The sequence below is a fragment of the Spermophilus citellus genome, assembly GCF_964194105.1.
Source record: "Spermophilus citellus genome assembly, chromosome: 16".
Taxonomy (NCBI): domain Eukaryota; kingdom Metazoa; phylum Chordata; class Mammalia; order Rodentia; family Sciuridae; genus Spermophilus; species Spermophilus citellus.
In genome coordinates this window covers 47,128,357-47,145,874 of record NC_138196.1, presented here as the reverse complement: position 1 = coordinate 47,145,874, position 17,518 = coordinate 47,128,357, and the positions used below count along the sequence as shown (strand labels likewise).

The window sequence follows — 17,518 nt, the reverse complement described above, 5'->3', positions numbered from 1 at the left end:
TTTCACACCACATATAAATAAGTAAATAAAGGTCCATCAACAGCTAATAAAAAATATAAGAAAAAAATAACATTGAGTTCAGGCTACCCTTGGTTTTATAGAATGAACTTTAAGTGAGCATATTGCATGTGTTTCTTAATCCTACTTTTAACTTTCAACTTCTTTTGACTTTTGCTGTCATATTTTAATGTACTTTTTACAAACCACTCTGCTGAAATAAAATTAATAGGGACCAGTAAAGCTGTTCCCTGCCCACATTCCTAGTCTCTAAAAGATCACAGTAAAAGATCACCTTATGTTGCTTTTCTCCACCTGGGGCTCACACATGCTAAGCAGGTGCTCTGCCACTGAGCTGCGTCCCCAGCCCCACCTTGATACTTTACCAATGTAATAAGTGTATTTCCTATAGCACTGCATGTCTGGTTGACTGCTCCTCTGGTAAAGAAATTGCATTAGCCTTTTATTCATTTTTATTTAAAGTCCTAAGCACATGAGAATTAAAGTTGAACCTAAACCTTTCATCATTCTGTCGTTAGCATAGTAGAATAGAAATTTTATTAAAGATTGAGAACATTTGTTGCTTGACGGTTTTTGCTTTTTTCTTTACCCAAGGCATCAGGTTCATAGGTAAAAATATTGGGCGGGGCGGGGGGGGGAATGCCCAGTGTTCTTAGTGTGAATATTCCTAATTTTAAAATATTGAATCAGGACACAGATTAATCTTACTTTTTTCCTAATTTCTAAATAAACACGAGGTATATGAGGTAGTTAATTTCCCTCCATCTTCCAAGTAGTTACAGGACCTGTGACAGCACTGGCTGTTACATAAAGCTCCTAAGACCACCCACTTTCTCCTCCCCTTTCCCATCTGATGAGAACCACAGGCCACCCCAGGCACAGTGTGATGTAACTTAGCGGCTGCTAGCCTCTGAATTTGCTAAGAGGAGATCTTATTCAGAGGAAGAGCATTGTTTTGACAACATCTGGGAGTGAAAAGGGAAGCCAGAAACCCTTGGATAGCGCTGTTTTTTTTTTTTTTTCACTTTGTGAGCCTCTGGTGGAATGACATTAGCTATGTAGGCATGTTTTCTCTGCTGTGCCTCTTGGCCCCAAAGAAGAGTACTGAATTTAAAAAGACAGCATGTGATAGTCCACGGAAGCAGCTTCTTCTGTGAAACCCTTCCACCTGCTCTGAAGACATGTTGTTGTCACCCAAATTCTCCTTATCCACCATCCACGTCCGGCTGACTGCCAAAGGATTGCTTCGAAATCTGCGACTCCCTTCAGGGTTCAGGAAGAGCACTGTTATTTTCCATACAGGTTAGTCTTGCCTAGATCTCTGCTGAGTGTTGCATGGGGGACATCTTGATTAACTTGCAGATGTTTATCAGAGATGTTTAAGAAGACAGATAATTAGGGAAAAATAGAGCTCTGTTTAATGAAAGAAGTCAGCTGAATTGGTGAAAATAAGCAGTTTTTTCTTGGTGTTGCACTTTGTTTGCAAGTGGATGTGTGCTCTGTTTGTGTTTAGGGGATGCAGAATCGTTGCCTTGGTGCTCTGGGCTCTTTTCTCTGCCACCAACCAAATTTGTAAAAACCAGTACCTATTAAATTACAACTGACTTCAGATGATTTTGGAAATGGAACACAAGTAAATCAAAAAGACCATTTCTCTTTTTATTAAAAAGGGAGATAAGAGGATTTCTGTAGTTCTTCATTTTTGTCATTTCTCATTGAGATTGATAGGCTATTTTAATATCCTGAAAGATTTCTATGTTCTAAACAATTATGAAATGAAATATCCTGATATTTGTGGGGAGCTAACAAGCAAACCACAAATTTAGTTTTCTAATCTTGTTAAGTAAAAAGGGTTTGCAATCACAGAATACTGCCCCTGGTATTTATGTTCTCATCTGATATTTCCTTTTCTGTGCCCAAGATGGAAATAAACTCGGTGTGTATTTTAGGCATACGTGAACCTGCCGGCTCACTTGCAGGGGATTTGGTTGCCTGGTGCTGCTGCCTCTTGTGCCAGATGATAATTACAGCTGTGGGCAGTTAAGTTGCTCTCGGCTGTGAAGACCAGGGTGCTCTTCCCCTTGTTTTGGGCTGGTTGGTGTTGACTTTGATAGGACATGTCCTCTTGTTTTTCACTTGGCTCTGTCCCTGGTGATTTTTTTCAGCTGACTGTTTTCCCAGAGGCATCTGCCTTCTCTGTGGGATGATTCTCTCTTTTCCAACATCTCTTCCTCAGGTTTCATAACTCCCCTTGCCCTGTCATTTGCCTTTGGCGGTCTTTCCCTGTGGTCTGAGCTGAGGGCCCGAGGTAAATGAGGTGAGCTGCGAGGGGCACAGTGGCCTTTCCTCTCCCAGCCCCAGTACCCCTCTCACTCCTTCAGCCTTAAACATGAAAAGGTGGGGGGCTGGGAGTGTAGCTCAGCCTCAGGCCCTGGGATCAATCCCCAGCACCCCTCAAAAATAAAAATTGAAATGAATTTTTTAAAGTGGGGAAAATTAACAATAAATGGGCGCGCTATATTTGTAGTAATTTATCTAGAATAGTGCCAAATAGCTTTTAATTGTAACAAGTTTAAAAGTATTGTAATCCATATACCAGGTTGAAAAGAGAAACAGTCTTCAGAAGGCTCTTGAGTGGAGCTCTGTCCAACCCAGGCTCCTTGCCCTCTCCACGGAGCATCCAGCCTCATAGTTTCTTGGATATTCTTCTTCTCACTTTCTAATCATATAATCTAATCTAATCATATAATCATATGCAAACCTATATATTGATAATATATAAAAATAGGGCTTTTATCTTTTTTGTTATACAGAACTGGAAGCATAGTATATAACTTCTGTACTTTTTTTTTTTTTTCCTCTTCTCTCCCAGTGCTGGGGATTAAACCCCGGGCCTCAGGTAGGCTAGGCAAGTACTGAGTCACACCCCAGCCTCCTATAGGATGTTTTTTTAATATTAATATATCTCAGAGTTTCATGTTAACACATTAAACGTGTTAATACATGATCAGGTGCCTCATTGTTTGTGATAGTCCTATAATAGCCATTGTTGGCCAAACTTAATTTATTTAACCAGCTATTAGTTGACATTTTTAGGTGATTTGTGGTACTTCTGTGAAGCAAATAGCTTTCCAAGAAAACCTGAGCAAAGAGACAAGGCTGTAATTACCCAAGTTTAGTTAATAATGATTTTTGGATATATTTTATTTTCCAAATTTCTGTAATAATATCTTTAAAAATTTATTTGCTTGCAGTTATGACTTTTAGAATGTATATATAGCAGTGATCTAGTCTACCTTATTTTGCACCAAGAAGTCCAAGGCCCAGAGAAGTGAATTAACTTGCCCAAGGGTACACAGTAAGTGGCAGAAATGGGTATAAAACCTGGGAGCTCTGTTTAGAATGTCCGACTTTCAGGTTTTTCTGATTTTGAATGTTGTTACAACTCTATTAGAACAGGGAATGGTATGACATTTAAAAAAATAATATAGAAAGAGTGGTGTGGAAGAAACATTTTAAAATTATGTAAAAAATGTATTTCTACTTAACCCCCAATAAGAGTCTTAAGAGCTTATCCATATTATGTCATTTTAAGGTTGGAGAAATCCTCCCAGATACGTATATTGAAGCCATTGCATTTATTCTTAAATGATCTGAAGCCAGTAACTTGTTTGTATTCTTAGTAAAGGAAGAGGTGTTGGTTGCCTTAGTGGCGGTGCTGTTGACCTGGATTCTAAGAGTCCTGGGTCAGAGCTTTGGTTCTACCAGTAACTAAGTGAATGGCCTTGATCACCTAACCTCACAAGGCTGCAAAATAAAGGACTGGAATTAAGATGTTTCCAGGGTCCCCTTAGCTTCAAATTCTCTGCATTTCCTGCCTGTAGATTTTAAAACCCTGGTTATATCACCGCATCTGAAAATTCGTTTTTTCTATTACCTCCTAAGCTCAGCTAATATTCTTCATTCATCTATTTAGTTCATGACACCATGTTTCTCCCCTCTCTGGTTATCAAACTTTATTTATCCACAGCCAATTGATCACAAGAATCTAAGACTTCATCCTCTAAAATCTCTTATTTGTTTTTACCCACTGGCACTACCCTGGTTCAGGCATTTAAGTATTTGAAATTGCTCCTCTTATTAATAAAAATAGGGAAAAATATTGATAATTTCCTATCATCTGCCCTAATGTGGTCTGGGCTATCTCTGAAGGGTTTTATTTTTGTTCTGTGCCACCAGTCCTCCCTCAGCTTATACACTGTCTTTTCACATTGCAGGACTAAAATCAGTCTTTTGCATAAATATCTGTCAGACGTGTTCTATGTGCGAGGCACAAGACCAGGTCCCACATTGGCCCTGCCTCCACCCAGCCCATAGTTTAACAGAAGGAGTCAGACCTGGCAGGTGGGGCTGTGTAGTGGTAGGGTGTGGACCAGGCTCACAGGCAGCTCTCAGTAGGTGGAGCTACCCTCATCAAGGACTTCATAAAGAAGTCATGTCTTTTAAGTTGCCCCCTCGGGAATTAGCTGAGAAATTAAAAGTATTCCAGATAGAGAAAATAGCTTGTGATGGCCTGGAGGCGAGGGAGGGGGTGCCTCTTTCAAGGGAAAAAAAAAAAAAGGAATTGTATTTCCTGAGTAGAAAATCTGGCGAGAAAGAGGGGATGGCGAGAACCAACACCCAGTCAGAACATGGGAGCTGGGCCCTTTGGTATATTGTTTTTGAGCAACACCATTGATGAAGTGTGTTGTTGGATACAGGTTAAATAGGGGTGAGAAGAGAAATAGAGAATTTTTCAGGAGTCTCCTGTGATGTCAGGCATGGATGAAGATATCTGGAGCAGAGAAGTGCAGAAGAGATTTCACTGACTAGTCAGAGTGCTGGCATGATCTCTTGCTACAAGCATTAAGCTCGGTATATTTCAGAATTTTACCCAGCCTATTAGTTCCAATTTTATAATGAATCAGTATGGGGAAGAGAATTTTCTAAGTAGAAATAGTCATCACCACTTAGAATTCATTTTTTCTGTGAAGCTGGAAATACTTGTATTAATTATTATGAGTAGTGTCATTGGAACCTCAGAGTTAATGTTCTTTGACTTAAGTGAAGTCAATTTACTGCAGTAAGAAGTAAAAAATTCTTTTTGATGAGCTAGTGAGTTTAAAAGTGATGGCAGGAGCAAAAAGGAGTGGTGGATGTGTATGTGTATTGAAGGGCAGAAGTGTTATTAGAAGAAAATATTTTCATGTACTTAAAAGTAGTATTGAAGAGAAGCATTTTGACTGTATATTAGGTTCAGGCAGAATGTGAATAAATTTGTTTAATTAGGATGAACTTCATCCAATTATATTCTTATATTTGGTATTCACTATTAAACTGTCAAGTAGAAGTAGGACTGCTTTTAGGTGCAAAAAACAGCTTAACTAAGAAATAGCTTATTTGTCTCACCTAAGAAAAAGGAATCATGTTCACTAGATCAGTAATGTCAGGATCAACATCTCTACTTTTTCTCTTAGTCCTTTCCTCATGACTGTGGCCTCTTGATCTCACAATAGCTGCTTTGGACAGGAAAAAAAATATATAGGGATGGGGGTGATATCATGTCCCTTAAGCTTGCATCTCAGTGGTTAGCTCCCAGTCACATGGCTGTCTACCTGCAAGGGAGGCTGGGAAACAGAATGTTTTGACTTTTCTAATCTCTCCAGTACTTGATGGGTATTTTATGGTTTCTGCCCCAGGGATGGTAAAAGTTATTTCTCAGAAGCCATTATTAGCCACTTGAAAATGAGGGGCAAATATTATTTAACAAGTCAAAACTTGCAACAGGTCTGTTTAAAATTAATTTTTTTGGTAATTACCTGTTTGTACTTATTTCAAGTAAATTTTGAAGCTGCTGTTTTCACAAATACTAATTAGAAAATTTGAAACATTTGACTTTGGTCACTTAAGTGAGTTTTTTCATTATAAAACAATACATTGAGAAAAAAATGTTCTCAATTTTAGATGTGACTTATACAATTAATATTTTATTAATAGTGCATTTATGGTGGTTATTCTGTCCATGCACTATTAAGGTGGTAGTGACTAAATTTCAACTCTGTGTTTCTCTCACTACAAAATGAAGACATCAGTGAAGCTACATAGCTTCGTTGTATGTTTTGCAATTTTAAAAAAAAATTTTTTAGTTTATGGACTCAGTGCTTTTATTTGTTTTTATGTGGTATTAGGATCGAACCTAGTGCCTTACACTTTTGAGGTAAGTGCTCTACCACTGAGCTACAACTCCAGTCTCTGTATTACAATTTGTAAAAAGATAAGATTTAATAATTTGTAAAACACAAAAGACCCAAGTTCAAGAGTAACAGATAAAAGATGTAACCTTCCACCACCTCTTTGTTATCTTGCTGTGAATCCAGATTCTTCTTTTTGGATTCCTTGGAAGCAGGCTTGACAGTTTTCCTGGTCTCTTGACATACATAAGTGTAAGGGCAATTTAGTAAGATATGGTATTATAAATGGCATTATACTACAAACATTGCCATAGATTGACAGACGCCCCTGTAGCTATAGCTTTGCTATGATGTGAGGGTCTGCCTTTCTTAGTTACAGCATTCTAACTTAAAAAGCAGTTAAGTGTTAAATGACTTTTCATTATAAATAATATTTTGGTAAAAGGTTGAAGCTGGGCATGGTGATGCACTCCTATAATCTCAGTGACTCAGGAGGCTAAGGGAGGAGGATTGCAAGTTCAAGGCCAGTCTCAGCAATTTAGCAATACCCTAAGCAACTTAGTGGAATCCTTTAAAAAAAAAAAAATAAAAGGGTCTGGGGATGTTGCTCAGTGGTAAAATACCCATGGGTTCAATCCCTAGTACTGAGTGGGGTAGGGGGAAGGTTGAAAGAGAGATAGCCAATACATCTTAATCTGACAGGTTTTAGATGGCTAAAAAATGTTTTACTGCACTGAGTTGTGTTTTAATGTATCTACATGCACACAAAAATGGAGATTAAACCATAAATTAAAGTTTGGATTTGGATTCAAGAGTATAGCAGTGTTTTTCATCAGGTAACAATAGAAGAATATGGTAAACTATACATAGGAAATGCTAATTTAATTAGAATAATTGAAATATTTCAGTAGGTTGAGTTTTCATTAATAGAGAATCATTCTGTATATAGAATAATATGTATTGTACTTTTTGTTATCTCTAACACATATTTTGAAGCAATGGATATGATTTTAAATATATTTAATGTTGAGTATTATCTTTCTGTATTTGTCTTAGGCAATACTTTGGGTTATTTTAGCACATTAGGATCCCTATAAACTGAGCAATTATATAACTTTGGGGAGGATCAAGACTAATAGAGCTTTCTTGTGGGTGCAAGGTTTGCCTTTTTCCTATTGCTCACTAGTGACCTGAGATCTAGGCACTGCCCTCTTAACTGGTTAGTATTTTGAGAATGTTGTTTTCTTTTTGTTATTGTTTCTGTATGATAGCTATTTCTAATGTTGAATGTTTTAATTGGCTATTTTAATTTTGGTTCCTAAGATAGTCTGTTGTCTTTAATACACAATAATGAGGTTGTGGGTTTTTTTCCCCCTTTTAACCCCCTTTGTAGTATTTGCCCCCCCCCCCCAACCTACCCACTCAGGTTATATATCTGCATGTGTCTTGGTTCAACCATGATGCTTTTGGGGGGAGGTTCTGTTAGAAAAAAACATGATTGCAACATGTCTGGGAACATGGGGGTACCATATGTGTCTGTGGAGTTCTGACCCACGGGTTCTGGCCTTGTTGGCACTGTGGTGACACCACCTAAAATGGCTAGCTCAGATGTGAAATTCGGGAGAGACAATACTTGAAATCATAAAATAAAAAGGGCCCTGGAGGCAGTAATTGTAAGGAGAAAGGTTTTGAAGACTTCCCTTCTTGCTTTGGGACCAGTTCCTACTGGTGATAACATTGTTTCTGGTACTGTATTCATCCGTGTGTTATATTTAAAAGGATCCTTTTTTGATGCATGTTATTGCTGTTGGGATTTTTTTAAATATTTATTTTTTTTTTTTAGTTATAGCTGGACACAATACCTTTATTTTATTTATTTATTATTACATGGTGCTGAGGATCGAACTCAGGGCCCCACACATTGATAGGCAAGTGCTCTACCGCTGAGCCACAATCCTAGTCCTGTTGTTGAAATTAAAAAAAAAAAAACATGCTTGGTTTAGCCGGGCACAGTGGCGCATGTCTGTAATCCCAGTGGCTCAGGAGGCTGAGGCAGGAGGATCTCGAATTCAAAGCTGGCTAAGCAATTTAGCAAGGGCCTAAGCAACTTATTGAGATCCTGTCTCTAAGATATGAAAAAAGGGTTGGAGATGCGGCTCAGTGGTTAAGTGCCTCTGGGTTCAATCCCTGGCCCCCAAAATAAGTAAATAAATAAACAAATAATATGAAAAATGCTTGGCAAAAGCAGGCTTTATAATACTAAGCATGTTTTTAGGTATCTAATAAAATTGGTGAGCCCAAATGATCATTGAAACAAAGAACATAGATGTATAAGAAGGCTACTGTTGAATATTTTAGGGTGAGAAACCACAATTTGTATGATAATAAAGGGAAAAGCTAGGATGGGTAGCTACTATCTTATGAAATAGCAGTGTGTTGAACAACATATTGTTCTCTATAACTTGCACTGTTTTCTGAGAAAAGACCTATTCAGTTTAATATACAATGTGAATAAACATAACTCAATTATGTTTCCTGATTTAAATTAAAATTCACGTTCTTAATGAAATTATTACATTATTAGAATGAAAATACTTTGTCTTTGGAATATTTAATGTTAATATAAAATTCTAGGGCTGGGGATATAGCTCAGTTGGTAGAGTGCTTGCCTCACATGTACTAGGTCCTAGGTTCAATCCCCAGTGCCACCAATATATATATATATATATATATATATATATATATATATATATATATATATATATATATAATTCTAACTTGCACATATTTCTTGTTGTTTCCTGCCTTACTGGTAAACATACCATTTAAACATACCTTTTAAGATGGAAACAAATCCAAAAAGTCAACACAGTAAGATGGACTTTAAGCTATTTAGAAAGCCATCTGATGGAGGGAGGCAGTGCCTTCTTCCAGTACTTCTGAAGGAAATGAATTTGTATTCTTCTTTTGATATTGCTAGTCTGTTTTAGGTACGCAAGAACATGAGACTCCATCTTTCTTCCTGCCAAGCTACATAGAAAATGTTTAAGATCAACTTTGGACTATTTGGGTTTCTTCCAAGAAAAATTTTACAAGCATAATTAACCCAAAACAGTAATTTTTATGTGAATTTGCCTTCTATTTTCTAATCTAATTTAGCTTTTAACACAAAAACAACAACAAAAAAGCAAAACTGTTAACACCTATAATATAGCTCATGGCAACAAATCCTACCAATATAGTAAAGTAAAAATGTAAATGATGATCTGGGGGTATAGCTCAATGGTAGAGTGCTTGCCTAGCATGCCCTAGATTCAATCCCCAAGACAGAAAAAAAAAAAAAAAAAACTAAGGACTCCTAAAGTCCCCTTTCTCCAAAGAATTTCTTGGTTGGGTAATTTTAAAACTCTAAACACTAGTACTTTCCTGAACCTGTATTGGTCCGTATTAAGCAAATACCACACCTACCTATGAATAGAAAAATGTTACATGTGTCTCCTAAATTATGATTACTAACTTTTCAGAGCAAACAAATAATGAAAAGAACACTAGAAAGTTTCATATAAATTTAAGCTAGTATTTATAACACAAATAATAATAAAAAATTTTTTGATAATGTTATACAAGTTACCATGGGTTCATTGTTAAATTGCTACAACCTGAAAGTGAGTCTTCATATTTGTGGGTTAGAGGCCATCTACAAGACAATGGGAAATAAGGAGCCAATTGCACCTTGGAAAAATTGTATGACTGCTCATTAAATTTAGAAAGCAGGTAAGATTAAAATAGACTGTTTTTAGAGACTCAAGAGCAGAGCATAGAGAATGTCCTAACACCTTCTTCAACACATCCCACCCCAAACTCTTTCCCCTCTCTGCCCTCGCCCTCATTCCTCTTGCTAATCTCCTCCTGATGTTATTTCCTAGCTGGAAACCTGTGACTCACCCTGGATGCCTCTTGATCCAGCTGGCCACGCAGTCCTCCTCTTCTCCCTCAGGAGCAAATTCCTCTTTTCCTGCCTGCTCTCAGTACCAGGGGCCCTGGAGTTTCTCTTCTGGGCCTCCCTCCCAGCCTCTCTGCTTCTGGTCTTGCTCCCTCAGATCTTCCTTTCCATGCCTCCAGGACCCCGCTCAGTATTCTCTGTTTCCTACAAGATAAAACCTTGTGTGGTGCAAATGCTGTCTTCCCTATTTATTTCCAGCAGTTTCATTTTACTTTAATTTGGGGATTGCTGCCTGTGTCATGATACCAGGGCATCCCCTGTGCCTTTGTGTTTGCTGGCTTTACCTGCCTGGAATGCCCTTACTCTGAATGTCCTCTGCCTGCCTGTCTATCTGCCAAATGTCCATAAAGGACTATGCCCCTGGGAACTCTGCCCCAGATCTAGGCATTTCCCTGCTCGTGCTCCCACCACACTGTATAGATTAGTACCTAATTAGCAAATCATGTCGCCACTATTGGCATATTTCTGTCTCTGCTAAACAGAGAGCAAGGACCAGTTTGGCTCATATTATCCTTAACTTCATGTAAATCCCATAGACACTTACAGAAAGAGCAGTAGATATTTGGGTGACCGTTTCATAGTTTGATGCTCCCTTTTATTAGAAAATATTTTCCAGTAATTCTCACTTTAATGCTTTGCTCTCATGAAGAATCCTGTGATAAACACCCATCATCAAATGCTAAGGAAACACTGATTGAAAGAAATTGTGTGTGGGTATCTCTATTGGGGCTTTTAGACACATAGGTTCAGATTAAGGCAGAAAGGAGTGAATTGGCTGTCTGTTCAGGCTGGTAGAGATTCATGACCTACATTTTATTAGACAACATTAGTTTTCAATGCAATATGTAGTGAAAGCACATATTACCCAGTGCCTGTCACCTTTGTACAAGGAGGTTGATGTTTGAAAGTTGAAGAAGATGACACTAGGAAAAATCTGTGTCAACAGGGTCCCAGGTATTGACCTGCTTCAGACACAGCATTGCCCCCACCACCACCATGATGCCTCCTGGACCCTGAGGCACCAGAGTAGGTTCACCAGCACCTTATCAATGCTATCATGGTACATTTTGGTAAATAGTTGGTGAGTAAGTGAGTGGCTCAGTAAATACAGAAACTAGTTAACATTATTGAATCCTGCGTTTAGTGCTATGTTTCATGGAACCCAAGGCAAATTCTCTTAGTAGTCATGAGTTCAACTTGATTTTAATAACTTGGAAAACCAGCAGATTCAGTAAAAGTATGGCTTGTTTAGGATGGATGTGTCCTCCTCTATGACCGACCTGACTCTCTCAAAAAGTATCTGAAAAATGGGCCTGTTCCTCTTTGCCCAAGTACTTAAAGACAATAAACCAGTTCACTGGGTTAGTTTTACAGTTGTTAAATTAAGGTTTCTGAGCAGAAAGAACAAAGATGGCAAAGAGTGTTATTATTCAGCTGTTTCAGTTGAGCAAATGACTTTGATTCAAGTGTTTTTGTGATGGAGGTTTCAATTTTCATTAGAATGAATCCCATGTAAAGTTGAATCAGTTGTCTTGTTGAGAGAAATCTGAATTGATGTAGAAGTTAACATTTAATTTTAAGGTTTCTTATTAAATTGATTCTTTGAAATTGGAACATATATATATATATATATATAAAACAAAATGGTTTATTTTTTAAAAAAAATAGCTGCATTATCAAAATAGTAACATCCCAATAAATATGTAAGGGCATGTAAGCATAGAAGGGCAAAGTTTGGCTCATATTATCCTTAACTTCATGTAAATAACAGATCCCACAGTATTTAAGGGAAACCCGTGGCTTTTCAGTATTATGAAGAATCCTATTTATATGAGTCTTTAGAGCTTTGAGCATCATCGGAGATTTCTGCATCATCCCTGATCTTCAGTTGAACCGGGAGTGAGGAGAGGGAAGGATATGCAAACTGGGTCATCAGCTGCCCCTTGGTACAGTTTTGTCCTTAGGGAGCACAGTATGTGGAGCGGAAGATTGAGGTCACAGCATACTTTTCCAGCTCCAGGTAGAGGGTAGACAAATGAAGACATGTTCTCTTAGAGTAATATGTCAGTGTGTTCTTTCTTCCTTAATTATAAATCTAGTCCAAGTCCCTAATAAAACCCATATTATTTAGATTCCTGTCTACTCCCCAAGAAGGATTCTGAACAGATAATATATTCTTGATGGTTAAGTGTTAAATACAAAGTGCTCAAAATTCATTTAACCATTTTTTTAAAAATAATGTTTACATTTTGATTTTATATTTAACTTTTGAGTAGGTAATACATTTACCCTATGGTTTAAAAGTTTTTTAAAAAAAGCTTTAGGACATCTTTTACCTCTCTGGTTCCTGTTCCCTGATCTAAAAAGTTAAAACATTTTTAGTATGTATTCTATAATATTTTTGTCATAAATTTATAAGCAAAAAAGCAAGAATCTTAGTATTTTCTCAAAAAATATTAATATTAAAAAGTTCCTTCAGATTTTGTAAATAATTGTCATCTGGCAGTTTTAAAACTGATATTGTGTTAAATAATAATAGTTGAGAGAGAAATTCTAGAAAGAGGATCAGATGTTATTAAGAACTCAAGAAATGATAAAGCAATTATCAAAAATAAATGAATTTTAAGCCTGGAGTAGTGGCGCATGCCTGTAATCCCAGTGACTGGGGAGGCTGAGGCAGGAGGATTTCGAGTTCAAAGCAGCCTCAGCAAAAGTGAGGTGCTGAGCAACTCGGTGAGACCCTGTCTCTAAATAAAATAGAAAATAGGGCTGGGAATGTGGCTCAGTGGTCGAGTGCCCCTGAGTTCAATCCCTAGTAAAAAAAAAAAAATTTTTTTTTATTTGAGTGAGTATTGATGGGACGCAGAACAATGATATCAGGAGAATGAACTTGTATCTAACCTGAATGTACTAAAACAATATTTTGTTAAGTTTATTGCAAAAATTTTAATTTTTGTTTATATGATAAACAATCCACTTTCCAAAGCATGTGGGAACAGCTGAGACTTGCTTAAGAGGTCTGGAGGATTCTGACTGAAACAATCCCACAGAGGCTGTCTACACCTAGGGAAGTTCTTCTATATTCATGAGCCTTCCCTTCCCTACTTAGGTTACTGGAAGGATAAAAAGAGAGGGAAGCCAGGGTCATAGCACACCCCTGTAGTCCTGGCTACTCAGGAAGCTGAGGTAGGAGGATCACTTGAGTCCAGTAGTTTGAGGCCAGCCTGGAAAACGTAATAAGGCCCCCATTTCAAAAAAGAAAGGGAAAGTGAGAATACTGAACTGTAAAACACAATTATTATATATTATCGGGCAAATACAATTTCTTAGAACATTTAGGAAATAACATAAAATAAAGAAACACTATTCTTAGATATTTTGACAGGTTGTTAAATATTTGAATTATGTTTAATTTATATAATAAGTGACTAATTTGTTCTTCTGGACTATAATATGACATTATCAGTTGGATATATTCTCCATCTGCTAGGAAAGTGGATATTATTAATAAGCAACTTAATAACTATTATCAGTAATGAGGCACAATGGCACATACCAATCCCAAGTGTTATGCTCGAATTCGGGACCCCCAAAGACCACCAGAGACCCAAGATCGATATAAGCAGCAAAGAGGTGTTTATTTCGAGCTAGCTGGGTCCTCCGTGCACACAGCCCAGGGTTTGCAGCAATTTTATACATTCTTTGGAGAGGGCAGGGACTTCACATACATCATAGCCTCTTTTAGCAAATCATCACACACCGCGGGAAAATCAAATAACAACTCTAAAACATGATTAGCACATTCACTGGCGGAAACAAGTTGGGTAGGGGTGATTGGTCAGTACAAAAGGGGTATTCGTTTGAACTGATTGGTTTAAGCCAAGAGGGGTGTACGTGCTGAACTACATGGTTTCCCAACTTGTTATCAACCACCATAAACTACTGGGAGGGTCATCTGGCATCCCAGGTATTTCCCTGTCTCATGCTGATTGGTGGCTGCTAGGGGGTTGCTATGGATCCCCACCTAACCTGACTGAGTCAGGGACACCTGGTGCAGCAGATCTCTCCTGTTATTTGTAGATAAACAACTTAGCAGGGTGGGAATGTGCCTAGGAGTGCTCTGTGGGTTTTTCCAAGGACAAAGGCCATGTCCCTTCTTTGGACAGGCTTTGCTCTGAGATAGAGGCTGGTTTTTCACAAGGACTTGGGAGGCTGAGGCAGGAGGATTGCAAACTTGAGACCAGCCTCAGTAATTTAGCTAGATCCTGTGTCAAAAAAGGGTGGGGATATAGCTCCATAATAATGCACCCTGGGTTATATCCCCAGTATCAAAAAAAAAAAAAAAAGCCTATTACCAATAAAGAATTGTGGATAGTTTCCCCTTCTCTTCAAGTATTAATAAAACACAATGGATATTTTAGTATTTTAGAACTAAGGATTATTAAGTTTTGATACAAATGTGAGTTGTTTAACCATGTACAGAAACCATAGAAAATAAGAGCCTTTTTTCTGATTTATACTTGAAAAGTATATTGAGTGTATTTTGCCATTGGTTCTTGGAACATGAATACCAAGGTTGTGCTTTGTTTATTTTCCTTCAAACAATCACAGTAGTGGTTTGCTTCTCCCTGAAAAATTAGAGAAAATAATCACTGGCTGCTTCAAGTTGTCTTCAATTTGTTGACCACAAAATGCAGATGCCACGGAATGTCTGTCGGCTAAGGAAATGTTTGTTTGTTTGGGTCTTTTCTTTTTTTCTTCAGATTTAGGTTTGTTTTGATCATTTGGCCTGTTTATTTCAAGAAGCTAAGCTGCTTGCTTCCTGTTTTTCCAATTCTGTTAGATTATTTAAAGTGACTGGGACATTTGGAATGGTTCCAAACTGAACAGTTTTTTCATTTAAAATAGAGTCATTCCCCGGGGCAGGATGGCATAGGAAGTGAAGAATCACTTAGTGTGACATCTTAGGTGGATTTGTAGTGTTAGCAAGTGCTTTAAAAAAAAAAAAAAAAAAAAAAAAAAAAAAACCTCACCCGCCCTATTGCTTCTTGCTGGGGGAGGGGAGAATGAAGCTCGCCTTTTGTAGAAAACGGAATAGTATGGTCAAGCACATATCTCTTCTTAACAGTGAACTTAAAGGGGCAAAATGTGAGTAGATTTTCAATTAAGTGCTGACTTATTAAAGACTCAGAAATGGCACATCTGTGGTATAAATCTTTGAAATGACCGGGCCATCAGCACGGCAAGGGCGAGGCATTTGTACAAAACGGACAGGAGAAGGGAAAGATCTTTAAAGTCCAGTCATTTGTGTTTTGCTTTCAGCATATATAATCAGAATAGTAGTCACTATCAGATTTCTCTACCAATTTAACTGCAAAATTGAAAGCTATGAAGCCAACATTATTTTCCACCCAACTTTCATGTTTCTCTGTTCTTCTGTTAATTTGTTCTTCTGGACTATAATATGACACTATAATATGACAAGAGTGAGGCATTTGTACAAAATGTACAGGAGAAGGAAAAGATCTTTAAAGTCTAGGTTGCTAGACGTATTTGTTTTATGTGCATAGTTCTCTGCTCCAAACTAATCTTTAAAAGTCAGCAACTGTAGCCTTAGTCTGCATTTACAAATTCTAAGCATCCAGATCTTTGATCAACTGATCAACCCCATTCTCATCCATATGCGTTCCTTGTGTAAACATGACATAAATGCATTTTTGTGGCTTATCGAGTTGTTTTTGAACCCATGTGTTGGTGATTAGAAAAGTTAACCTCACACATCCTTGTGCCTGTATTAATTCCTTTCACAGTTGAAAAGGGCAGACAAAAGAATCCCCGAAGTTCATGCATCCAGACACAGACATCTCCAGATGTACTGTCCTCGGAAAAAACACTGGAATTGGCTCGATATAAAACAAAATGTGAAAATCAGAGTGGATTTATCCTGCAGCTCAAACAGCTTCTTTCCTGTGGTAACATCAAGTTTGAAGCCTTGACGGTAGTGATCCAGCACCTCCTGTCCGAGGTAAGGAAGGGTGGCCTCCACTCTGGGTCATCTTGCTCACTGAGGCAGGGGTGGGGCAAAATGGGAGAAGACTGGGGGCAATGCCCTTGTGAGTATGCCTGAGTTGTATAATTCCTCCAATTCTGCTTTTGTTTACTTAATTGATACCCTAAGTTCCTCTCCCGAAATTTAGAATGGAAACATTTTCTTAGTATGTCCTTTTCTCCCCAGTCTCTTGATTAGAATGACAATATTCAAAAAAGATAATTGCCTGTGGTACTCTTAGTACACCTATAATAGCATTAAGCGCCCCCTCCCAGTTCTTTTTTTTTTTTTGTCTAATTATATGCAGCTTTCCAATATCACACTTAATTTAATGCTTTCAAAAATGAGGTTGATTATGTTTATGGGTCAGAACTCTTTTTGAGATAACTCCCAGAATAACATCTGGAGACTCTTCAAAGTTTCCATCCATTCCTAAAATAATCTGTGGTATGTCAGAAGCAAAGCAGATTTTCTTTGTTTACTTACTCTTCCCTGATATTCTTACAGGGATGTTAATTCAGGAACTGGTTAAAATTTATAGAGAAACCAAGTTTAAGTGAACATTGCAGACATAGTTCTTCAGATATGTTTTAATCACAGTTTTAAAGGTGGATAACTTCCTTTCTCAAAAGAAGAAAACTGTTCAATTTCGTTCTGTAAGTCAGTTCAACACAGTAAACCCATAGTGATCTTAATACAGAGGCCACTATGATGCAGATGCCCACCTAGGGAGGGGAGACAGAGGTGAATAAGACTTGGCCTTTGCCTTTGAAGAGCTAGGAGACTAGATAACAGTTTAGACCAATATTTGATGAATATTTCGCAATTTTGTCTTTTATATAAATATGGATATTGGTTATATACAAATATATAATGTCCATATCAATATTAATTAAAATTTATGCAGATAAAGCTACTAAACATTACATATATGATATATTTATGTGAATATGTGTGGGTGGGTGGGTGTGTGTTTGCCTGAGATGCAGCCCAGGGCCTTGCACATGCTGAGCAGGCACTCTACCACTGAGCTGTATTCTCAGCCCCTTGTGCGTGCGTGTATATATATGTGTGTGTGTGTGTGTACACATGCGTGTGTATCTTTTGCCCCTGAGGGGGAGGTAAAGACATTTACCTAGTTTTTTTTACTTATGGTAGTATATTGTGTTTTTGGTACTCTTTAATATGTAAGAAAGGAATTCAAGAATTAGTTTATGT

The 17,518-nt window shown here is 37.6% G+C and overlaps 1 protein-coding gene across 1 annotated transcript in view; it reads left to right on the top strand.

Moving 5' to 3' along the window:
* Positions 1-17,518, top strand: part of MTUS1 (microtubule associated scaffold protein 1) — a 147,469-nt gene that overhangs the window by 98,920 nt on the left and 31,031 nt on the right. The window contains 1 exon segment of the mRNA XM_081269205.1: positions 16,062-16,276. Within this exon segment, the coding sequence (XP_081125331.1) occupies positions 16,062-16,276 (215 nt within the window).